Source organism: Columba livia, chromosome 1 (assembly GCF_036013475.1).
Source record: "Columba livia isolate bColLiv1 breed racing homer chromosome 1, bColLiv1.pat.W.v2, whole genome shotgun sequence".
Lineage (NCBI taxonomy): Eukaryota > Metazoa > Chordata > Aves > Columbiformes > Columbidae > Columba > Columba livia.
The window spans coordinates 123,239,831-123,265,580 of NC_088602.1; the positions used below are offsets into that span (position 1 = coordinate 123,239,831).

The 25,750-nt window shown below is 41.3% G+C and overlaps 1 protein-coding gene across 3 annotated transcripts in view; it reads left to right on the forward strand.

Moving 5' to 3' along the window:
* Positions 1-5,679, forward strand: part of EPHA3 (EPH receptor A3) — a 230,011-nt gene extending 224,332 nt beyond the window's left edge. For all 3 annotated transcript variants that reach the window (XM_021287743.2, XM_065076418.1, XM_065076426.1), the window contains exons 16-17: positions 291-446; positions 1,901-5,679. In XM_021287743.2, the coding sequence (XP_021143418.2) occupies positions 291-446; positions 1,901-2,006 (262 nt within the window). In that variant the 3' untranslated portion in view covers positions 2,007-5,679. The remainder of the gene's footprint in view (positions 1-290; positions 447-1,900) is intronic.
* Positions 5,680-25,750: the final 20,071 nt, after the last annotated feature.

Consider the following 25,750-nt stretch of genomic DNA (forward strand, 5'->3'; position numbering starts at 1 on the left):
TGCTGATGCTTCACAAATTAAATTGTAATGTAACAATACACTTAATGAATTGGTGATGCTTCAGTGATTTAAGTGTGGGCATGAGAAGCCAGAGCTCTTAAGCAAGATGATTATGTGGCTTTCATCAGAGCTGCCAGCCCGAGTGCATGTGGTGGCCTCAGGAGCAGACAACTTCCACAGTCAAAAAGAAAAGTTGCATCTCTTGCCAATGCCAGTGCTAACTTTAAACACAAAATAAGTCCCTGTGTATCCCAGCTGCCTAAATGTCATCACGTTCTTTTTTATTTCAGGCCATCAAATCTTCTCCTGGACCAAAGTAACATTGATATTTCAGCCTTCCGCACAACAGGTGACTGGCTTAATGGTTTTCGGACAGGACAGTGCAAAGAGGTTTTCACCGGCGTGGAGTACAGTTCCTGTGATACAATAGCCAAGATTTCCACAGAGTAAGTTTGACTTCAGCTCTGTATTGTTGGTTATGGCTGGGTGTAGAAGTAAACAAAAGCACAAGTAGCATTTTTATATGGAATTTCCAGGTTTTAGCTAAAATATTCTTACATTTACAGGGACAAATGTAAATTATTGTTGTAGTTGCAATACACATGAAGGAAACTTAGGTGCTCTGGTTATTGTATGAAGGCCAGAGTTCCACAGCTTTTTCTCACTGATGCCGAGGAAATTCTCAGTTTCGTCTGATACAGTAGCATTCTGCGTCATCTAGTACACCAGCATCCCTTTCACTCACAGTTTAGGAGTTTCTCTGTTGATTCTTTATATGCTGCCTTTTATATGGGGGTTTTTCCACAGTTGGCACATGTCGATCTGTTCCTTTATGGTCCATCCCATATTCTATCAAACCAGGTGAGGCAGAGCAAACCCTTTGTAGCTGCTTTCCTCCTACACGCTAATAATTATTCAGGGACTGAACTCCCTCCTGCCTCCAGTTTTGACATTTAAACATTATCAAATTGGAAGTTGACAGCTTGCAAGTTTATTATATTCAAATGCAATACGTCTTTGTTCTTTAGATGAGGAAGAGTAGGATAATGTTTCCTCTGCACCTGAAAAGGCATCAAGTGCCGTTATGAAGTTAATGCCAAAGGAAATCTTGACTCGCTGTTGCACTAGCTGGAGACAGGACAACTTACAAAGGAGTAAGCAGCAGCTGTGGTATCGACAATTAAACACATCAATGCTGTTAGTTAGTGTATTATTGCAACTATAAAAAGGCTGCTAATGGCTTTTTATAACAATTACCCTTTGGGGACAGTGCAGAAATCCCCTAGGAATGCCCAATTTCCTGTGAGCCACTGGTTAATTAGCCCTTCGCAAGTGCTGAACCACTTCTGTGTTGCACAAGAAACAAGGAGACTGGACGGCCTGGAGAAATGAGAGGTGGAAAACAGGGTAGAAGCTGGAAGCTTGGCCACGGAGCCATCAGTCTCAATGCTGATACCAGAGTTAAGATGACCATTCAGAGGGCTCAGCACGTGATAGTGAGATGTCAGCACTGCTCAGCAAAAGCGACCGGGCTGACAGGGGGATGGAGGTGGTAGAGTGGCTCAAGATCACTCCTGGCCCAGAAGTGATCCCCATGCCTCTAAATCCCGGTGCACGTACCACCGGAGAACACTGTTTCATTGTCTTTTCTTCCAGGTAAGCAAACACAACAAGGCTAAATGAGTTTTCAGTCTTTTTTGGCAGCCTCCTGCTATTTTCATACAACGGTTCTCAATATTTTTTGTACCTGGTCTTGCGTTTCAGCAATATCACCATACCTGGAGGCTCTTCCAGTGCAGCAATATAAGATCAGCAAGTTGATTGCTATTTGCTCACATCAGTGCTAGAAAGCACAGAGACACTATGCTCACTCACCCAGTGCATCTTCTCTTTTTTTCAGTGATGTGAAGAAAGTTGGCGTTACAGTTGTGGGGCCTCAAAAGAAGATTGTTAGCAGCATCAAAGCTCTAGAAACTCAAACAAAGAACAGCCCTGTTCCTGTGTAAGTTGCCAAAATGATGTTGCTCAGGAGAGAAAAAAAGAGAAAAATTGCGTCAAATGGCAAAAGTGATGGCTGATAAACGGCAGAATTTAAAGGAGTTCTTTGCAACAGCTTTGGAAACTTAATGGTTGAAATTTCAAACCCACTAAGACACTCAAATATTGAGTGTAAATGCCTTAAAAATAGGAGCGAACTTGTTTTCTATCTGTTAATCCTAAAGGGTGGGTGCTCTTGACTGACTGTTAATGCAGATAGTAAATTTAAAAGAAAAAATACGTAAAAAATCTTTCCAAGTAAAAATCAGTGATACTAAAACCTAGAGCCATTTGAACATTAAGTGACTGAATAACATGAAAAACACATGGACGTAAAAGCTGTGTATTTGATCTATACTGCAAACAAGAAGACAGACTTTCGGTATTTTTATACAGAAGAGATCTGTAACAGGTATTTTATTTCTCTAAAATAAGGAAAATAGAGGACTATACCTCACAACCTGTGTGGCCATATTTACTTATAATGTCATTGTAACATGCTATTTCAACTTCAGAAAGGAACACAGAAATAAAGTTTGTAGTGACTTTGAGTTAGTTGACAAAAGATTTTTGCCATTATGTTAGCTTCCCTAATTGTGTTCATTTAAATAGAAACAAGTCTTAAATTTTAAAAGACTTATTTATTTTTTTTCATTATTGTTTATATTTATGCTTAAATACCTTAACCTGGCTGTATTATTGCCAAGTGCCAAATGTTATCAAAACTTCATTGGTTCAAGCTGAGAAATTGTCTGAGGGTTAGTTACTAGACTATTTTATACTCATAACATCATATATGAAATAAAGAAGGGAAGAAAGATGGTCTTTTTTCCAGCTCTGACACTCAACAAAGCATCTGGACTTGTTGAGATTCCTTCCATTTGCTGTGAGTGGCATTTTAACCCTGGCTTGAGTTTTGGCAGAGTTTGGTTCATATCAGTCTCTAGATGGTATCTGTCCCGGTGAAGTACATCTCATTTACTTCCCAAAGGCCTGCTTTCCTGTCAAAGTAAGGACCCCTATTCTCATGTGGTGTTTAGGTGTCAGATTTGCTTAGCAAACATTAAAAAGAGTCAGGGTTGCATCCTGCATTAACTGAGGATGCTCTCTGAGTTCACGGGGAAGTGGTCCATTTCTGGTTTCCACCTGGTGGGCTCTGCTCCTGACGCTGTGAAGTGGGAGGTGTACTGCCATGGGGACAGCCACTGGTAGTTATGCTGAGATGGTGACTTGCAGCCAAGCATAAGTGGATAGTTTAGAAGGATGACTTAAGCTTGTGAAATGAGGCTTCGGTATGTAATTCTACCTAAGTCCAAGCTAGAAGACATCTGTCCAGGGCCTGCCATCCTTCAGGGGCCTTGCTTTTTTGGCACAGGTTCCTTAGGTGCCTGTTCCTTGAAAGAAAGGAGAAAGAAGCCTATCTATAGGAGAGCATTCACATTTCCTGGTGGAAAAACGATCCTGGAAGGTGAGATTTGAGAGTCCTTCCTGCTTCAGCATCTTCCCAATAGTGAGTTCTTAAGCTATTGCTCCAAAACATGTCAGTCCTGGTTCTGAGCAGGCTCAACTCTTTGCTCTGAAAATGCATCATCTAAATCACAGTGAGGAACTTCTTGTGCTATGTAGTGATGAGCTTCTGAATGCTCTAGATGTGATGGCAGGCACACAGACATTGGAGCAGTTTCCACTAGCGCTCAGAGCCCAATTCCCAACCTGCTGTGCCGGAATCTAAACCTGTCTCTGGTGAATAACAGTGAGTCCTTGAAAGTCCAAGATTTGGTGGGAGGCAGATGGCATGCCGCCTTTCACTGTGTGTGCAAAAGCAGGTAACTAGTCATGCTTTCTTGTAATGGTTTGGTTTTTGAAGCTCTGTGTAGCACAAGGCACATAAGTAAGGGAAGAATCAGTTCCTAGGATTTATGTGACTGAATCAGCTTTTAAATTTTTCTTCATGGGCCCAAGACTTATAAAATGTAGAGACAAAACATTTGTCACATACTGCTAAATAGAAGCAGAATTAGAGACTTCTTCATGAATGCTGGCAGTGAACATGCAGTGAAGGACTGGATTTGAAATACAGTCACAGGATAATAATTGGTAATATTTTCTGAAAGAAAAATGCATGGCTTTCAAAGTAAGTTGAAATTAAAAAAAATAAAAAAGAAAAACTGAAGAAAATTAAAATAAAGCACTTAAGGTGTAAAGAACACTTCTTATCTGCCACAATCTATTGTGAAATGCAGCATGCTGAATAGAATAGCTGTATCTTCAGTTGCTTAGTTCATTCAGAATCTTTATTTTCTTCAGTTTCAGGTTCCTCTAAATCAGATACTGCTCTTGAATTTAAGTCACTAAAATCCATTTGCAGACACTCTCTGTGTGGGGACAGCTTTTTATAACATATTCCTCCTGACATTTCTCTTCAGCTTCATTCTGCCACTGGAGAGTGGGGGGTGAGGAGGCTGGGGTGAGGGGAAGACATCTCTGAAATGCTTCTGAAAACACAGAACCACTTCTTAGAATTTTAGATGACGACCAAAATCTTTGCACCAACCACCCTCAATTTTCTCTTAGTATCATGTCATGTTCCTAGCCCACTGTTTGAGCATGCTCAGCATAAAAGATTAAATCTCACTGATGCTTGGGGAAAAAAAGAAACTCAATTTTGCTTTTCATTTCTATTAGGAGCAGAGAGTTTTAAAACACATTTAGTTTTCTCTCCTGTCAAAAGTTGATTTGTACTGTAAGTGGCCTCTGTTGCAAGCATCCTATACTCCCTGTACATATGTATACATAGCAGTGTATAATTCTTCATTATGGAGTAGAGATACTAGAATTCGTGTGGCCATCTTCCTGTACAGGACTTGCATAGGTTGTTGACATCAAGCAAAATGCAAATACTCATAAAATTACATGCCGTATTATTGGTTTTGTATCTTTAAATATAGTTTCCATTTTATTTATTTCTGTTAACATATCTAGTTTTGTGCTGTTACTTAGCATTCAATAAGCAATGTATAGATGTGATTTGATTGGCAATATGTATTTACTTTACTTGTATTTCAAAGCATTACTTACTCATTTAGATTATATATTGTGCAATTGTAGATGGCCTCTTACTAATGTAAAATGATTTGTAGTGGAAACATTTATATTTTTATAATAAACATAATGAAAGTATTTTTTACATACTGGAATACTGAGGTGATTGCTTGGAGGACAAAGTAAATTTATTTGATTAGAGAAGTGTGATAAAATTGTAACTAAATATGGATAAATTCTGAGTGTTAAAGCATGGGTTCAGAGTGAAAGCTAGATATTACCTATATTATCTATTAAAAGAAACCGATAGTGCAGGTTGTAACTAGACAGACCAGCATTTGTGCTAAACTGACTTACATCAGTCAAAGACTTTACTTTCTCCATGAATACAGGGAAAAATTGTCTCTTACAGTCTGCCTATGGGATATTGAAAAAACTGACATTTTTTTAGTTGTGTCAAGTACTTCCAAACTTTTGCTTTTTTTCCTCCCTTGCCAGTGGACCTCTTTTCATCTTATTACTATGTTGAATCCAGTGAAAGATGTACTTTTCAACAAAATAAAAATTCCCACCACTTACTGTAATTTAACCCCATGATAATTTCTTGCCTCTGAGTATCTGTATTAGATAGTATCTTGCTCCTGTTTCATTACGTCCCTACCAAGTTGTTTCCATATGCTTCACTGTATTATGGTGTCTTTGAAAATGCCAACATACAACTCAACTTTGCATCTCAGGAATTACCTTCCTAGAAAAAACAGGAGTGGTTTAAATGTTCACTAGTTACTTTTGAGGACTAAAGATAATGGAATCTTTCTGTACTATGAATGATTTTGCATGCTTTTGTATATTACTGTGCTTACTGGTGCAAAATAATGAATGATATACCTGTCCTGGAGTCTGTAAGTTGATAAACATTATGGACGTGGATGTAGCATATATATATATATATATATATATTTGGTATTTTGTCTTGGTATCTTCGATAGAAAGAGGAATCACTGAAAAGAGCTACCCAGAATTGGATTTATCCACTCTTTCTTGATACCATCAGTATGCCCGATGTTGTGTTGCAGTGGGTACATATGGTGTCATTTTAGCTTCTATTGGGTGGGTTTTGTTGCTATACTTGAACAGCAGGAAAGCATCTCCGTTGGTCGAATCTATGCAGTGTGCAAACTATTTACATTGTGAGTAGGTTTCACTTCAGCAGTTGTGTTACTCTGACGCGCATCTGTCCCTTCAGCCTTACTGGTACATTGTATTTGCTTTATATCCCAAAGAGAGATTAATGCTTTTGTAACTATTGTGTTTGTTGTAAAAGGGTATAAATACCCACAGCCAGTTCTGGAACGGCAGCAGAACACATTCACATGAAGAAGAGCAGAACAAGCAAATGCCTTGCAGCCCACCACTATGTCTCCATTCAGATCTCAAGGGATAAATTGCTGATAATTAGTTCCACAAATTTGGATATGCCTATTTTTCAGTAATGTCCAAGTGACATTTTTCCACTTTGCATCCCTGCTTAAGGACGATACCCAGACCTAGATATCTATACCAATAAAAGCCTAAGCTGTGCCAAGGGGAATCAGACAATTACTTATGCTGTCTCACATGTGCCACTGCTGTTAATTCAGACAAGTATCTATACTATTGACTTCCATTTATTTTCTGAGCATCTATAATTCCTCAGATAATTTCCAAACTATCACTACTGGGTCATTAATTCCTCATCTGTGTGCATGCGCTCACTTCCTTTTTCAGTCCTCAGTCCAATTTTTTACATGTTTCTTGATGAATTTTGCTTTCCTAATTTCTCCTATAAATATTTCTGCCATGATTTATTCACACGTATAAACATGCATATACTCATTATACTGGTTACTAATGCAAATGGTGAACAGCATAAAACATGAAGGACAGCCTTCTCTTTACTGCTTTGTTGTGCTTTTCAGATGGCCAGAGAACCTCTGACAAATGAAGAGTACTCAGTACACAATATTTTGCAGTTCACTCTGCTTTCACATTAAAATTATTTCATAATAGCCCATATTTCCCTAGTTAGCTCATAAGAATGTCATATGGGACAGCACCAGAAGTCTTACTAAAGACAAGATATATCACATCTACTAGTTATCAGATTATCCTGTCACAGAAATAAACTAGACTGGTTTGACGTGATTTGTCTATTCTTGACAAATCTTAATTGGTTTCTTAAGACCTCGTAATCCTCCAGCTGCTTAGAAATTTATTTTGTGAGATATATATATATATATATATACTTCTTTGTATTTGAGGTTAGCATACCTACTCCGTAATTGCCTAGCTACGCTTTTCTCCCTTTTTTAAAGGTCAGGATGATCTTTGCTCTTCTCCAGTTGCCTGGACTCCATGACTTTTCCAAGAGAATAGCCAGTGGCTCTCCCTTGGTGCAGTCCCTTAAGCTGCAATAGTAAATAACAGACTCTGCAAACCTGAATGTGTTGATCACTTGTTCTGATTCCCAGTATTCCTAATGGTACAATAAAAATATAATACATATGGGCAAATGTTTTTACTGCATGCCCAGTTTTTCAGTATATGTCCTAAATTTTTGCAAGTAAGCAACTACTAAGAGTCACCATTAAAGAAGCATGGAGTAACATCTGTTTGGTTAGCAAATTTCATTTTTTGCTTTTAATTAGATTGAAGAACTGTGGTTCATTGCTACTGTATGACTTTGAAGCTGGATGATAGGGTCAAGTATCCTACAAAGGTAGTTGAGTTTCACTGTCTGGGATCATTGGAAATCTTTTAATTCACTCTGCTGCTATCTACGCAAGGGGGAAAATATGCTTTATCTCCACTGCTTTTCCATCCAGTTTATCCTAATATTATTAGAAAGCTTGATTTTTAAATCTCTTCAGTAAAGTAAGCCACTTGAATTTACCCACCATGGATTTGTAATTAATACTGAGTTTAGTTTCCAACCCTTTCAAAGGTTTGTGTTTGCAGGAGAGTGTGAAATAACCAGAGCTTGATATTCTTAATATTTGGGGATTTAGAGAAGCAGATGTTGAGCTTGTATCTGAACTGATTTATTGCTAAGCCATGATATGTAGCAGAAATTTCAGTTTCAGCAACAATAGAGCATGTCTGGGTGTAAAGCAGCAGATATGAGGTCTCAGGCACCCACAGATATCCTGTGTGTATAAGGTGCTTGTGAGTCACTAATAAATATTACATATCCTTCCGAGAAGAAACTGTGCTGTAGCTATATATTGAAGCTGCTTCTACATTCGCAGAGTACCTGTCACTCCATGTTGCTGAGCAGCCGTGTGTGCCATGAAGGCATCGCCTCTTCGATGCCTCAGCCAAAGCAGCATCTGCCTTAGGTGGATCATGGCCCTCACCCCAAAATGCTGCACAAGCCCCAGCCCAGCCCTCCCCACTTGAAAACCAAGTGCTTAGTCTTGCTGTATTCACATGAACACAGAGTATAACATTTAATTTCAAGGTACCAAACTGAAATGAAACCAGAAAAAAAGATATATATATGTTAAAAACTACTTGTTTGAATGAAAAGCAAAATGGAAGTTTAGCAGCTTCAAGCCATAGTCTGACCAGGGATTCAAATAAGCATCTCTGAGGCTAATTTTCCTGTCATCCCCTGCTCCCCACACAGCAGAAATGAGCCATTGGATGTAGTTTACAGCTTGAAGCAATTTATTTTTGCAGGGTGGTTCACTCTTTTCATTTTCATTACTCTCAGAGCTCCCATCTTCCCTTATGCAGTTCAACAGGCCCCAAAATCAGGGTCAAATCATGAAATTTTTATGTCTCAAAGCACCCCTTCCTCCTGCAGACTTTCCTTGTTACCCACCATCCCCTACCATGCCCATCAAGCATCATCCTGAGCCTCTCCTCCCTGGGCTGGTGACAGGGGTCCCATCTACTATTGTTTATAGCCCAACATATTAGTGAACCCAAAAGTTAGGATGAGAGATGACTAAAGCAATATTTCAAAAGTTGCTCTATTAGTTGCTTGCCCTGGTGCACTTTCCATTTCTGATCTCTTGCCATACAAGTTTAACTTTGTGGAGTCCTGCTAGACTGATTTTTTTTTCCCCGTAAATCAGGTTCAGTGTAGACATTTTCTCCCGCTTAGAATTAAAAGTGGTGGAATAATAATTTTAGCTACAGAACACTTTATTTTTATTTTTTTTTTTTTTTTAATACAGGTTATGTTTAAAGCAAACAATAAAAATAAAAAAAACCCAATACAGCACCCAAAATCCACCCTAAAATCCAGGTTACTGAGAGGGGTAGTACCTCTCAGGCCTATCTTTTGGACATTAAATAGTTATCGCCCTCACAGACTGGTAAAGTGTTCTCTCCATCTTTTGCTTGGTATCTGGGTGGCTTTTTGCACAGCTAGCTGGATGCATGCTAGTGGGTTTGGTCACTGCTAAAACATGCAGCTTTCCCTCAGGCTGGTTGTCAGCTAATCAACAGTAATGATTCCCTGCTTTTAGTATGCCCCTTTAAAGTTGCATCACCTCTTATTATTTTACTATTTGTAATCTCTTTCCTTCACTCTCATAAAGTTTTTGTTTGGGGCTTTACTGGTGGACTAATCCACAATTCCCAGTTGTATATACTTCTTTTAAAAAAAAAGTTATGCCTCATTAACTGAGTTAATACTTGCCTAATTGTAATAGCAATGCAATAAAATTCAATCCCTACAACAATGTGATACTGTAACTTCCTTTACTCTAACTGATGGAGCACTGGGCTACCTGCCAAGGAAGTCAAATGGAAATAGGAAACAATATGAACAAATAAAATCTCTTTCTGAGGTTTAGATATAGAAGTTTTCTCAGCGTTTTTTGGGTGGTGGTTTTGTTGTTATTGTTTTTGGGGGATTGTCTGTTTTTTTTTAATCTTCTGTCATTACTTGATTCATTTTTCTTTCTCTCTGTTCCCAGCTTTCATTCTGTCATTATGCATGTGAGACATGAGCAAGAATTGTCCCACAGAGAAATATTTTTTTCTGTTCCTTTTTACCTCTTCCTCGTATGTAAGGTGTCCCCTTCATGTAAGATAAGCAATTGAAAAAAAATTAACACAACACAAAACCAAAACAAAACCGAAAAAACCTACACCAAACCACAACAACAACAACAAAACCCCACAAACAAACAAAAACATCAAAACCACCAAAAATGCCTATGTGAACACCTACCACCATGGACTAGATAAAGAACTGTAACTAAGCCAAAGAAATAGATTCCTTCAAACAAATATAAAATTATATAAAATCACACAGAGAAATCAGATCAAAGCAAACCCCTGTCCCTGGCACCAGCCAACAGAGTTTTGTAAATTTTCTGGTGCTTATGCTCCAAGCAATCCAGGTAAGTGGTCCCATCCTCAACCAGGAGAAAACACTCTGAAGCACAGGGCTGAAGAAATCAGAGATGTTTGTTAAGGCTTCACAACCAAAACTAGAGTGTATTCTTTCTTCTTTCTCCTGTAGTTTCTGTTTGCTGTATCCTCTGCTGAACAAGTACCATAGCTGGCTAAGCTATGCATTTGTACTGAGATAAGATATTTAACATCACCCACATGCTGCCTGGGTCCTCCATGGTAACACTGCTGAAGATAAAGTTGCCTTGTGCTAGATGATGACCTAGGTCTACCTTTTATAGACCAGGCTCTGTTATCTCAGCTGGTTTTTTTTTTCAACATAAAACATAGGAACATTATGGATACAAGTAGCTCTGTGGCTTATTCTCTTTGGCTGCCACAATATCTAGTGCTGTCTGTTTTTTAAGCACTCTCAGTCTGAAGTCCATTTTAGGCAAAGCTGCAAAAAACTGACCATATGTATCTAGTCTGGTTTTGACTATGGGAAGCACAACAGCTTTACATCCTCCCCCACAATCTACCTGCTTCAGTGACATCCCCGTTTTCACTGTTATCTGTTAGGTTCCTTTGTAGAGGAACCTTTCTCCCAGTATTCCATCCTTGGCCCAAATATTTAAGTTTAGTATAGACACACACTAGCTGGGACAGCTCACATGGCTGGAATGTGGTCATGGATGGCTATGTCCTTCTCAGGAAAGACAGGCCAACCAGGCATGGCAGTGAAGTTGCTCTTTACGTGAGAGAGCAACTACAAGGTATTGAGTACTGTTCAGGGCGATTGAGGAGCGAGTTGAGAGTCTATGGGTGAGAATTAAGGGGCAGTCTGGCAGGGGCGATACTGTTGTGAGTGTCTATTACCAGCCACCAGATCAGCGTGAGGAAGTTGATGAGGCCTTCTACAGACAGCTGAGAGCAGCCTCACAGTCACAGGCCCTGGTTGCAGTGGGGGATTTTAACTACCCTGTTGTTTGCTAGAAGGACTACTCAGCCAGCCACAGTCCAGGAGGTTCCTCCAGTGCATTGATGATAACTTTCTGAAGCAAATGGCAGATGAGCCAACTAAAAGAGGAGCACTGCTGGATCTCATCCTCACTAACAAGGAGGGTCTGGTTGAAGCGATAAAGGCTGAGGGCTGCCTTGGCTGCAGTGACCATGAGATGGTGGAGTTCAGGATCTCATGTGGCAGGAACAGAATAGCAAGCAGAATTGCAACCCTGGACTTTAGCAGGGCTAACTTTGGCCTTTTCGAACAATTGCTAGGGGGAATCCCATGGGACAGGGTACTTGAAGGTAAAGGGGCCCAAGATAGTTTGTTAGCACTCAGGGGCTGCTTCTTCCAAGCTCAAGATCAGAACATCCCGACACGTAGGAAGTCAAGGAAGGGAGCCAGGAGACCTGCATGTTTCAACGGGGAACTCCTGGGCAAACTCAAGTGGAAGAGGAGAGTTAACAGATCATGGAAGGAGGGGCTGGCCACTTGGGAAGAATATAAGGCTGCTGTCAGAGGGTGTAGGGAGAAAACTAGGAAAGCTAAGGTCTCCTTAGAATTAAACCTGGTGAGAGGGGTCAAGGACAACAGAAAGAGCTTCTTCAAATACAAGGCAGATAAAACTAACACTAGAGGCAATGTAGGCCCATTGATGAATGTGGTGGGTGCCCTGGTGACAGAAGATACAGACAAGGCACAGTTACTGAACGCCTTCTTTGTCTACTCTGCCGGAGGCTGTTCTGAGGAGTTCTGTGCCCCTGAGGCCCCAGAGGAAGGCATGGCAATGGAAGAGTTTGCCTTAGTTGATGAGGGCTGGGTTATGGACCAATTAAGCAATCTGAACATCCATAAATCCATGGGTTGGGATGGGATGCAGCCGCGGGTGCTGAGGGAGCTGGCTGAGGTAATTGCTAGACCACTCTCCATCACCTTTGCCAAGTATTGGGAAATGGGAGAGGTGCCTGAGGACTGGAGGAAAGCAAATGTCACTCCAGTCTTCAAAAAGGGCAAGAATGAGGACCCAGGTAACTATAGACTGGTCAGCCTCACCTCCGTCCCTGGAAAGGTGATGGAACAACTTATCCTTGGTGCCACCTCAAGGTATATCAAGGATAAGATTAGGAGTAGTCAACATGGCTTCACCAAGGGGAAATCATGCTTCACCAACCTCATAGCCTTTTATGAGGACATAACGAGGGGGATGAATGATGGAAAAGCAGAGGATGTGGTCTATCTTGATTTTAGCAAAGCATTTGACACAGCATCTCCCACAGCATCCTCGCAGCTAAACTGAGGAAGTGTGGTCTGGACGATTGGGTAGTGAGGTGGACCATGAACTGGCTGAAGGAAAAAAGTCAGAGAGTTGTGGTCAATGGGGCGTAGTTTAATTGGAAGCCTGTATCTAGTGGAGTCCCTCAAGGGCCAGTACTGGGACCAGTACTATCCAATATAATCATCAATGACTTGGATGAGGGAATAGAGTGCACTGTCAGCAAGTTTGCTGATGACACTAAACTGGGAGGAGTGGCTGACATGCCAGAAGGCTGTGTCGCCATCCAGCGAGACCTGGACAGGCCGGAGAGTTGGGCAGGGAAAAAATTAATGAAACATAACAAGGGCAAGTGTAGAGTAGGGTAGGAACAACCCCAAGTTCCAGTATAAGTTGGGGAATGACCTATTAGATAGCAGTGTAGGGGAAAGGGACCTGGGGGTCCTGGTGGACAGCAGGATGACCATGAGCCAGTGCTGTGCCCTTGTGTCCAGGAAGGCCAATGGCATCCTGGGGCATATTAGAACAGGGGTGGTTAGTAGGTCGAGAGAGGTTCTCCTTTCTCTCTACTCTGCCTTGGTGAGACCACTTCTGAAATATTCCATCCAGTTCTGGGCCCCTCAGTTCAAGAAGGACAGGGAACTGCTGGAAAGAGTCCAGTGCAGAGCCACAAAGATGATGGAGGGAGTGGAACACCTTCTGTGTGAGGAAAGGCTGAGGGAGCTTGGTCTGTTTAACTTGGAGAAGAAGAGATTGAGGGGTGACCTCAGTAACGTTTATAAATATGTAAAGGGTGAGTGTCAGGAGGATGGAGCCAGGTTCTTCTTGGTGACAACCAATGATACAACAAGGGGCAATGGGTACAAACTGGAACACAGGAGGTTCCACTTAAACTTGAGAAGAAATTTCTTCTCAGTGAGGGTGACAGAGCACTGGAACAGGCTGCCCAGGGAGGTTGTGGAGTCTCCTTCTCTGGAGACATTCAAAAGCCGCCTGGACACACTCCTGTGTAACCTTATCAAGTTGCTCATGCCCCAGCAGGGGGATTGGACTAGATGATCTTTTGAGGTCCCTTCCAATCCCTAACATTCTGTGATTCTGTGATTATATGACCTCCTAATGAGATCATATAAGGATTTTGGCTATAGTCTTTTGTTGTGAAGTGCCTGCTAGGGGAGCACTAAAATTGCAGTTGAAATACTTCGCTACCCTCAAAACAAAGGATTCCTGGGTTGCAGTACATACTGCACCACAAGAAGGGATGCTGTTCAAAACAAAACAGAACAAATGTTTCTTGTTTTGTGAGAAACTAGTGGAAAAGTCAGCTTGAAATATTGTCTTCCTGAACTTACTGAAGCAATCTGAAATTCAGATCAGTTGCTTTCTTAGTCCATGTCCTTGGTGTCCTTGGCACAGGGCCAAATGAGTCAATGGTCAAAAATGTCTTAGCAGCTTGCCCAAAAGGAAACTTTCAAAACCGACTGATTACCTGTATGCTGTCATCTTATCAACAGATATGACTTATTTCTCCAAGTAACTGTTCTTGTCACACTGTAAACCATGTTGAGTTTGCTATGATCATTCTGTCCGTGTGCAAATGGTCTGAGTTAGTGTGATACTGAAACTATAATTTCTTAAGCATTTATCCAATAAAAAAAAAATGGCGTGGGCTTGGATCACTAGACATATGAAATGCACTTAATGTTTTAGGCTAAATGTTAGCTCTGTATCTTGAGGGAGACATAGCCACTACCACACTTAGAAAAACTGTATCTTCCAGTACAAAAGAATCTGAAAAAGCTCAGGAGAGTTGTCAGAAATTTCACCTACAGTGTGTGAAGAACTGATTAATTTTCCAACGGGAGGGTGAGGAAAAAAAAGGCCTGGTTGAGTACCTGAAATATCAAGCTCAGTAAAATCAGAGGCTGAAGTAGAGGACTCAGGGGAAGAATTCCTGTTTCCTTCATTTAGCCTGAGCTGAGTGTGGACACAGGGCTAAAGTTACCGCTCTCTCCAGAGATGCTGTTCAGGGTCTTGCATGTGGAACAGGAACGGTGCGTTATAAATCTCTTTGCTGAGCATAAGATTGTGAGATTCTTGGAAGAAAAATACATCAACTCTTGTGTCATTTAGGGGTTGCGGCATTTCCAACCTTTCAATAATTGCCTAGCACTTTGCATTTGTGAGAAAGCAGAATGAGATGTCTTAAAAGTGGGTTCTGCATATTGTAAAAGTCCAAGTGCAACTTGTAGAAACACCCATGAGACTTATTGCTGCCATTATGAGCTTAAGGTAATGTGCACATATTTTTCTTTTTAGACCATGCACACTTTAACCAACCCTCAGAGCTAAAAAGAAGAAAGGCGGGGAAAGTCCTGTTAAATGTGGAGAATTCTTTTTTCTGTTTTGATCTTCCTGGCTCAGACACACCAATGCGTGTCATGACTTTGGCTCAGCTGAAGGTGAGGACTCCTGTTGGCTGGTGGTGCATTACAGCCACCATGTTCATGGCATCATGTACCATAGTGCCACAGCAAGAAGCTGGGATTTCCAAGTAGCAGTGGGGGATGGGGCTTCATTCAGGCTGCAGCCTTGGGAGCCCAGCGTCAGGACTCCCTGTTTACCAGCACCTGGCACAACAACTTACCAGTCGTCCGTGGGGCACAGTCAGTTTTGGCAAGGCAAAGTAATGAACCACGGTAGAATTCTTTATTAAGGAAAATGCACATCATTTGAATCTCATCAGATTTAATTCTCTGTGTACACTGATTGTTGTGCCTCAGCAATAGAGGAGAGCCAAGGTAGCGTGGATTTTGTTAAACACCTCAGTAGCTTTGGTTCTCGTTGGTTTTGTCATTGCACTCGGGAAGATCTAGGGCCTACTTTGTAACTAAATAACTGGAAACTTTCTTCCTTTGGTTCAAACTTCTTAACGTGCCTTAAGTCAGGTTTATACTGAAGGTGGGAATTATTAAATCACACCAAACAGAAAAACAAATACAATGATGGGTGTAGTGGTTGAATAATTCAGTTGTTTTCATTTGGACACAAGCTATGCTTCAAAATCAGCAGGAAAAGCAGTTATGAAGCCTCTGTCACTGAAATCTTTTAAGAAAGTGATACACTGGGATCTCACAGAAATCATTTGATGTACCTGAGACATGGCCCGAGGCAGAAAAGCTCTCAGTCTTTTCAGCTTCAGGTTGCATGATTCCCCCACAGTCATGCAGCGCTTCCCACTCTTAAACTTGGAAAGTCCTTGGACTAAAGGACAAATATCTTCAGTCCCATTTCTCTGGTATACCAGGCACAGATGGATTACAAGACTTGCTGAAAGTGTCTCAGGTGGACATTAATATTGCTGATGCCGGAATCAGGACTGATTCCCACCCATTATGGTCCCTCTGCCACCAGTTTCTCGGCCTTGTGTTGTATTGTTATAAAATGCTGGCATTCCATAGTAGTTGCAAAGTGGGGGAAAACCAAAATTGCAAATTGCTCTCCTGCTGCTCCTCAGTCCTTCGCTTGTCTCTCACTTTCCCTCATCCCTCCATCCTCACCATTTTAGTAATGAGAGAACAACCTGCGCAATCTATTCAGTGAGAGAACAACTCGTCTGAGCACAATTTCCTCTTCTCTGTTGTTGAATATAACTTCCCTTGGGTAGGTGAAAATTTTGGCAGTCTGTACAAAGACTAGCAGAGACTGAAGCAGAAGTTGTAATAGAGCTGTTATGACTTGACAGCCCTGTTCTGTAATACACTGGGGGATTTTATTACGAGTCAATTGTAGCTTCAAGAAATTTAAGAGTATGGCATCTGCTTGTATGATTTTTTTTTTTTAATGTTTAATAAATGAAATTGCAGTAGATTTTAACATGGAGACTATGGCTGTAGCAGGACTGATGACAATAAAAACTAAAATCAATCAAACAACTTGATTTTGTTGGCAAGTTTTTGCTCTGTAAGTGCATGTAAATGGTTTTGCAGCTCTAATAATTTCACACACATTTCTTCAGGTACTGACAAAACACTATTTTTGTGCTGTTTGCTGAGAACATCAAGTTTTTTCTGTATTTGTGTTTAAAGAACATCCTGTTAAAGATAATTTAATGTAGCCTCATGAGGACCTGTGTCACTACAGTGTGTATTCATGATGACCAAAATCTTGAAGGAAGAGTCCTGTGGCTTGAGAAAAGACTTTTCACCTCCCCACTTACTGTTACCTTCATTTTTCTTGAATTAACCAAGGAAAATGATTATAGCAATTAAAGCTTCAAATCACTGGCTTCAGGTAGCCATAATATAGATTATTTTAATCATAAGACAATGATTCACACTGATGGCATGAAAAAAGACATTTTAAAAAAGAGGCAACAGCATGTTCCTTGCTACCAGCATTTTTCAAATTCTAAATCTCACGATAGGTAAAAAGTAGGCTCTGGCACCTCTGGCTCTGAAACCTGTCTTTGGACAGGACTAGATTTACTAGTTACTGGTATTGTTGTGATGGTGCATGTGGTTTGAGCCTGCTGAAGAAAAAGGGCAGAAAATAATGCAAACCATCGAGACTCCCAGTACGGCCACAGGACAAGCCAGGCTGACATTGAGCCCCATGGGAGCCACATGTGGGTGAGGACCCATGGGTTAGAGCAGGGACTGACCACCCTCTCCCCGGTGGGAAACTCGCAGGCTGCCAGAGGGTCTGGGGCTGTGAGCATGGTGATAGGCTCCCAGAGGCTGCTGCTCCATCAGCCTTTCTAGGCATCTGTTTTTTTGTTATATTTTCAGCTGCAGTCCTATGCCAAGGTGCATATTAGCATGACTCAGGTTCCTGTGGGAAGTCCCTGTTTGATGCTATTTGGAGAGTGCTGTTAAATAACATTATATAAATTACATAAAGCTACATACTTCGGTGTTTACTGCTTCAGATAGCAATAGGAGGCAATCAATGACCTATCTTTGGAACAGTTGTTGTTTGTTTCTACTCTTAGCCCTTCACCAGGCTGAAAGAAATCATACTTTGAAACCAGGTAGTTAGAATACGCATTATAATCTCATTATAGTGCTGTAATGTTGAGCTCTGTACCTTCCTGTGTTCCCCTAGAACTTAGCTCAGTCCCCTAGCCTGACTTAATTGACATTTGTCTGTAGGACTAATTCCTCGAGCCTGCACTGGAGATTACCTGCTTCTGTGAACTTCCAACATTTATATGGAAAAAAAAAAAAAGAAAAAGTTTTGTAAAAACTAATTCTGAAAAAAACATGAAAACAGAAACTGTTTGAGTCAGTGTGCTTGTCCTGTTTTGAAATAAATGTCTCTGCTTGCATCTGGGAACTCAGAGTAGATTTTAATGGTAATTTAGACAGCACAACAGCAACAAAGGGAGTTAAAAATATACCATGTGTTTGTTTTTTTTTTTTTTTTCCCACAGTTGGAAAAATGACAGCTTTAGTGGTCACAGCCTTACAAAGTACGTGACAGTCTCACTGGCAGTTATCAGCGGAGAAAATCTGATGCCTTGAATGCCATCAATATACATCACTCACACCTCAGATATGTATTCATTTTCATAGTATATGATCATTAACTACCATTTTAGATAGCTTATGTTAAAGCAGTAGTTCAAAAACTGTTGGTAGGAAGCCACGTGTCTCATGGCCATGGGCAGGGAGTAGAAAGTGTCCTTTGGGTAGACCCAAGCGGTGTTCAGTGTACTGCAAGACATACAGCTGGAGGGCACATCCACTCCACCAAGGGTGCTGCTGAAGCCAAAGCGCCAGGCAGCACCTTTGAAAGGGGCAAAAGCCCAGCCTTTATTTATTTATTAACAAAAGAAGTGATAATAATGAGAGGAAATGGCCTCAAGTTCCACCAGAGGAGGTTTAGATTGGATATTAGGAAAAGTTTCTTCACAGAAAGGATTGTCAAGCATTGGAACCAGCTGCCCAGGGAAGTGATTGAGTCACCATTCCTGGAGGTGTTTAAAAGACGCATAGTTGAGATTCATAGGGACATGGTTTAGTGCCAGAGTTAGGTTAACTCTGGAATCGATAATCTTGAGGGTGTCTTCCAACTAAAATGATTTTATGATTCTATGATGCCATGAGCATGTCTGGCTGTGGATTCCACAGTATTACCTTTTGAAGATTTTTTGGACAAACCTGATTCTTAAGGCCTTGAGGGGTTTCTGGTCCATGCCCACCTGCCAAGAAACTTGAAATTTCCAGGAGTCCAGCCTCACACCAGATATGTAGTTGGAGTTCATACGATTTCCTGTGCTCCCTCAAATCCCTGGCTTTGTGCTGTGAGGCAGTCCTTACAGCAGAGAAACTGAGGTGGGAACATTGGTAAACTTATTAGCTACTTATCAGATTTCTTTGGGGATAAATGTTTTTATAATTTTCATAGAATATTGGAATTTCCACAAATCAGGATTTTCTAATGAGAAGGTGTTTTCTCAAGGGCATTGCAAGCAATCCTGCTGCAAAACATGCACCTGCAAGGTGGTGAGACAGGAATATACAGAGGACACAAGCTGTCTTGGATCTATCCAATACTCTATACCATTTTAATCTTTATTTGTATCTATGTGAACATCTATGCCCTGCGCTGTGGGTACTGGGAAATAAATGAGTAGGTGCACACTAGAGTTATACTGAGTTCCATCATTTTCTTTTTGACTCACGAACTCGCTTTTGGAGCAAATCAACTCATTCATCTAAACCAGATTTTGGGTCTGTTTCTGAAGACAGCTAATCTTCAGGTCTTTGGCAGGATGAGGCCTCACCAAATCCATCTGCCAGTGCCCCACACCATCCTGTAGGTATCAAAGCCAGCTGAGCACTCCCTCACACCTACAGGTACACCACCTGTACCCTCCATTTCATGGTATGAAATCACCTTCCTGAAGGACTTCAGCAGAGCTTCCACTCTGCTCCCCACCTCCCTCCATCACCCTGAACAGAAAAAATGTAACCATATACATAAAATAATGATTTTGCCATCAGACCACAAAATGGGCCCCAGAGCAAGGCAACATGCAGCCACACAACCAGAGCCAAGCAATCCCAGAGTTCAATGCATCGAGCAGTCTTCAGTGGAGGACTGACATTTTTGAAGAAGTAATTAACAGGTCAGCTAATAAAGAAAACAAAACCAATCGGTGTTTTCAGCTGGGTGTCATAGAAAGGCACAGCCAAAAAAGATGAGAGTTTTGTTCTCTCCTGGCTAGAGTGTACAGTGAAATATTGGTCTTGTTAAACCCTCTTGCTGGACAGAAGGGCATGAAGAGGTCTGTGTTAACCTGTGTGAACTTCCTTGTCATGACACAACCCTTTTCTTTTTCTCCGTACAAGTAATTTCATGAGCTACAAGCAGTATAAAACCTGCCTAGGGGCAAAATATTTCCCATATTTCCCAAATATTTCCCATATTTCCCATATTTGAAGAGCTCTTTTGCTCTTCAGGATTTTCTTGACAAAAAGGACATGACTTCTTCACATATGGTAGCTCTGAGGTGGAAAGTGGCCTCTGAAACAGAAAGGCAGAAACACTGCTGCATTGTCTGTAGTATGTTCAGGATTGCAGATGTGCCTGTGAAGGTGTTGTGAAATCCCTGGTTTGGATCTCTGCTGTCTTAAAACTCCAGTTCTACATTAGCTGCAGTTGTTCAGTGAAAACAGGCACCCTGTTTATTGTCTGCAAGAAGCTGGTGCACTACACTGCCTTTCAGGACACTGCACAGTGACAGGGATGGTGAAAGAATGAGCTTCTACTTATTAACTGAGTGATACCACATGTAGATTCACTGGATGTTTACAAAACTGCGTGGGTGGGTTGATCAAAAGTGCGGGGCCTTTCCTTTGGTTTCATTCCTGTTAACTGATGAGAGTGAAAAAAAAAACACAAAAAAACAAACAAAAAAATCAAATAAAAATTAACTGCGCTGCAGCCAAACAAAAACAAAAGATGATCAAATTATATTGTGCTTGTATCTTGTTTTCTGAGGCTCAAGTAGAAAGATGCCTGTCCCCTTTCTTGCTATTCCAAGCCTGGAAGGAGTGCTGCTTTCCAGCCTGGCACAGCTGGAGCCCCGTGTCCCCTCGAGAGGCCTAATGACTTGCAGATTTATTCCAAGGCAGTTAAGGGATTTACCTCCTTCCAGAAAATGCTTAGGAAATGATCATCTGATACAGAAGGAATGGTTTCATGTACTGACATGTGAGAGAGAAATATGTCACATCCCCAGTGGCCCAAAACGCATCTCTCAGTCCTTTAGATGTTTATTCCCTGTTGCATGGAGTGCTCAGGACTCCCTTGTCACAGACCCCATGGTCATCAAGGAGCAACACTGGAGACCCAGGCAACCGGAAATTTGCCCTGCTATCATGGGAACCTCTGTTTCAGTCATTATGAGCTTAACATTTGACCTTTGCAGCTTCAACCTTTTCCTTTTAGCATCTAGATATCTTAGGAGAAGCTGTGTAGCTGAGGTTTTAAACAGTATCAGTAGCCACTACCTACACCTGCATCCATCTGCAGTGAGTAATAAAGCAAGCCTGCATTTAGATATAAAAGTGTATATTTTCCCATGCTTTAACTTGATTGTCTTCCACAGAATTTCACAGGGGACAGATTTGGATAAAAAGTAAATTCAGTCCAAACTTTTACTCAGGGAAAGACTTATATTTGAATTAATAGCTTACTCTGGCTTTCTATCCTGCAGAATCAATTAAAAACATTTATAAAGAAAAAGCTCCCCTGGGGTTAATGGGTTCATTTTTATGGCCTTTTATCATGTATAGTCCTCAGCACCTGTTTAAAATACTATGTAATCTGAAGGCAGCTTCTTTGCATGGGTGTAAATGGAAGTTTCTCTATCACAGCTGTACATACTCAAAGCAACAAGGGGCAAGTGTGTCTGGCTCTTACTGATGGCCAAGCACACCATGGCTTCCTGAGGCCTGCTCTCTGCTGGCTGACAAAAGGTAAAATGACTCCTGATATTGTCCTATTTGATGCTCTCAAGTGTGAGGTAAACCTAGAGCTATTTTGTGGCAGATGGTATGGGCCAGTTTGTAGGCTATCACAGGCTGAAGTTTGGCTTGAGAGGCTGATGTGATGTGGCAGCTGAAATGGAGCGGTTCCTGACATGGTTGCTGTGTTTCAGGTGAGATGGAAACCTCTGAGATATGGGGGAGAACCTGTCTTCATGGGACCCCCTGCGTATGCATGCCTGGCCTTGTGACCTTGGGATACTGCATAGGCTGGGAGCACTGCTATGCCTGCCCTTGCCTTAGTGTGATGCAGAGACTTCTTTGCAGCTCAAGAAGTGAAAGCTGCTTGTCTGAAACCAAGAGTGGTGGCAGCTCTCCTTTGTGTTCCTGCTCTCATGTGGCCCTGGCTGCCTGCACAAGCATTGGGCTTGTCCATGAATCCCTGTCATTCTCATCTGTCATACTCTCTGCTTAAGTTTTTATTTATGTATTTATTAAAAGTTGTCATAGCTTATGTTTTAATAGTATCTAGTGTTGGAGAGTGAAAGGTTTGTTGCTGTGTTTGGCATGCTTACTTGAAGGAAACAATGGGAACAGATGCATGTTAAAGTTTGGGTTTATTGATTCACGTAATGTAGTTTAATGCCCAGTATTAGGGCTACTAGGAGTCGAGGTTTTCATGAAGATTTAAAATAACACCAGAGATTTTCTGCATGTAGCCTTTTCTAGGCTCTGCTCGCGGTACTTGAAGGCCTCTTGTGCTTTGAGCATAAGCCGTGTACCATTCAGTTGGAATGCTGATAAAATCAAGTTCTGCATTTCTGGAGGTGATTCTGTTTTAGACAGACCTAAATATGTCGCAATGCAGAGAGCAGTCTCTTGCAGTTTTTTCCCCCCCTCCCTTCTTTTGCTGAATGTGGGCTCCCTCCATCTTTGTTACTTCTCTGTCCTTAGCTGCTTGATGGTGTTTGCTTTGCTGCCCTGCTCCCCTGACACTAATAGGAAAGCCATGACCTGTTGCCACCGTAGGAAACAGTGGGGAGCCATGTGTGGGTGCAAAGCCCCGCATTGTGCTTTAAGAGGGAAGGGTGGCTCTGGGAAATGGTGTCTTCAGTTTCTCAGAGCTGGTATAAGCAGGAGAGCACTGAGCTGGTGACCTGTTGGCTATCCTTGTAGCTCCAGGAAGGTGGCCAAGAAATCAGTGCTTTCCTGTCTCTGTTTCTTTCCTGTGTCTATTTCCCTCCTGTGTCTCACTGACTCTCTCTTTCTACCTCAACTCTTGTAGTGTGCTTCCTGAACTGTTGGGAGTAGAGGGATTTAATGTTGTTTTCACTAGGCTTGCTGTGCCTGTGTGAGCCTAAAACCAGGATGGATATTTGGCTCTTCTTAGTGTCAGCTAGACTGAATAGTTTCTGCTTTTATGAAATACATTATGATCCATGAGGTCTACATATATGACGGCTATATCACTTTATGGTATGAGTCCTTTTAAAAAAGTGATAAAATTCACTGTACCATATGTTATTTTCATGGTGGAAATAGAGCTGCCTTCTGTCTTTCCCTTCCAGGCTGCCCCTTTCCTGAGCAAGTTGGTCCTGGGTTAACAGACTATAAAGATGATTCCTAAATTAAAGATATGTATAATGGTGGAGATGGGAAGAGAGGGAAATAATTTTATGCTTAGGGTAGAGTCATCTCTAGGTACTATACTCTGCATGGAGAGTGATGGTTTCAGCCTACTTTGCCACTGCCTGGTAGCTGCAAATCTTTTGTTGAATTAGAAGTTGCCTTTGGTGAGTTGATATACTTTCATTATTTTTTTTTTTTCTTTTTTGCTTCTTAGCTTAGGGTTGGTGGGAAGAGATGACTATAGTGGGAAAAGCAGTGAAACAAATTGCTTCTTTAAAGCAATACTTTGCCCAAATCCCTCCTGTAAGCAGGGAGTGTTTTATGCTGAGTGCAGTGTGTGTGTCAGAACTGTGGATGCCAGACGCAGCAATAAGTAAGAAGATCACACAGTTAGGAAAAACTTAGGAAATCTTAGGAAAAAGGAAGAGCAGCTTTGTGGTGCTAAAACACAGAAGGCATTTTTTTATGAAGGATGTGTGGGATAACCACGTTGCTGGACTGTTGCGGGCTTTTGGAGTATTGCTTACCCTGTGCACAGAAGGCACTAATGCTGCCTCTTGTCAGGACACTGAATTGAATTACGTTTCAGGCTTGAAACTCAACCTCCCACCTTGACAAATTGTCTGCAAGCTGAACATGATTTGAACCACTACAGTGCAATTTTGCTCAGCATCACCCCTTGGTACCCTATTAATATAACGTGTTAGCATCAGACAGCTTGGCGAAATGGTAAATATTACAGAGCACATGGCTGGATCATCTCCTTGACGGTAAATAGATTGTGAATAATTGAATAATGCTATAATAGTGAAGAGGATCTGCCTAACATAAGGCACGAATTATGCTTCTCTCTCTGCTCCAGCTCAAACATTTCAGGCTCCTTTTTCTTTGCCATAATTGGACATAATCAGTAACACAGTCAGTGACTAAAGACTGCCTGGTATCAATTCCCAAATCCAGGAACCACAACATCTAAATTTTGAAAGAGTTAATGCTCTCTATTAGCTGATTAGTTCAGTTAATTTGTTGTGTCCCGTGGTGATTGTAAAGTAAATAGGAAAGGGTATTCTGTTCCAAACATCTTCCTGAAGCTCTGTGTGTGTTATGTATATATGATCCACACATATGTGTGTATCTACAAGCTTGCCTGGTAGTTGAAGGTGTTGAGAAACTGCAGTTTTCCCTGGCTTCAGAGGAAGCTGTTGGCTGAAGACTTCCTAAAGGAAAGTTCTCCAAGAATATTTGGTCTGGTCCAAAGGGAACGACTTGTTCCATGAAGCAATTCAGAAAGAAAAATATGCATGACTTCAAGAATTTGTCTCAGTTTTACTTCTAGATATAGCTTGCATGTCTTTCTTCTTGACTAATGGAAATGTTTTGGGCAGGACTCATCTTCTACAGCAATGTGACCTTGCTTGCAATTAAATAATAAGGAATAATACAAATCTTCCTTTCCCTCCTCCACAAATAAAGCTGACCCATGCATGTGTTGCAGCTTGCTATCCCAAGATTTCAAAACACATAGCTGCTATTGTGAAGGCAAAGATAGCTTCTTTAAAGTGTAGACCCCTGATAGATAATTAAGTATATATTTTCTTGTGGCTTAGTTCTTTAGATATGGGCTTCTGAAGTAGCTATTTTCTCCATCTCTATGCATGAAAGACAGTGTATCTTACTGGGCAAAAGCTTTTGCTACATTTGAGTGGTTGGAGATTCTGAAAACACCAGAGAGTTTACTCAGTTGCTTAACCCCATGGATGTGGGAGGTAGAAAGGCGTCCCATTGACAAATGGCTTCCTAGGTTCAAATTTTATTTTAATTTGGAGTCAGACTGAGCTTTGTCAGAACTAGAAAGAACCTATTGGGCATGTATGGAGATGTATTTGGGATGTATGGAGAAGACAGCCTTTAGCTTCTGAATGTCATCATGGTTTCCCCCATGACAGCACTTCTGCATCTTCAGCACAAGCTGAAACCCTCTGGTGTGGGGATGCTTGGATACCTGAGCTCCAGGATCATTTGCTTCCTTCTCTGTCCTGGTAGGCACCAGCAACTTCCATTGACTTTTCTATTAATCTTCATGCTTCCGAACAGACAGAGATGGCATTTTTCACTCCATGACAGCTGCATGGTGGCTCACAACGATAGGCCCAAGCACAGGAGGCATTCTTAGCTTGGTGGGGAAGAGTTAGCTTGTAACAGTACCGTGATTAAAGTGTCAAGTTACTGCTCTTTTCTATTATATGTAGGCTGTAAAGGATTAATGCAGGGTGATTTATCTTCAGTTGGATTCACTTGACAGTGAACGAGACTGTAACCAATTTGCCTGGAGCAGGGGAGCTCAGAATAAACTCTGGAGGTTTAGGGAGATCA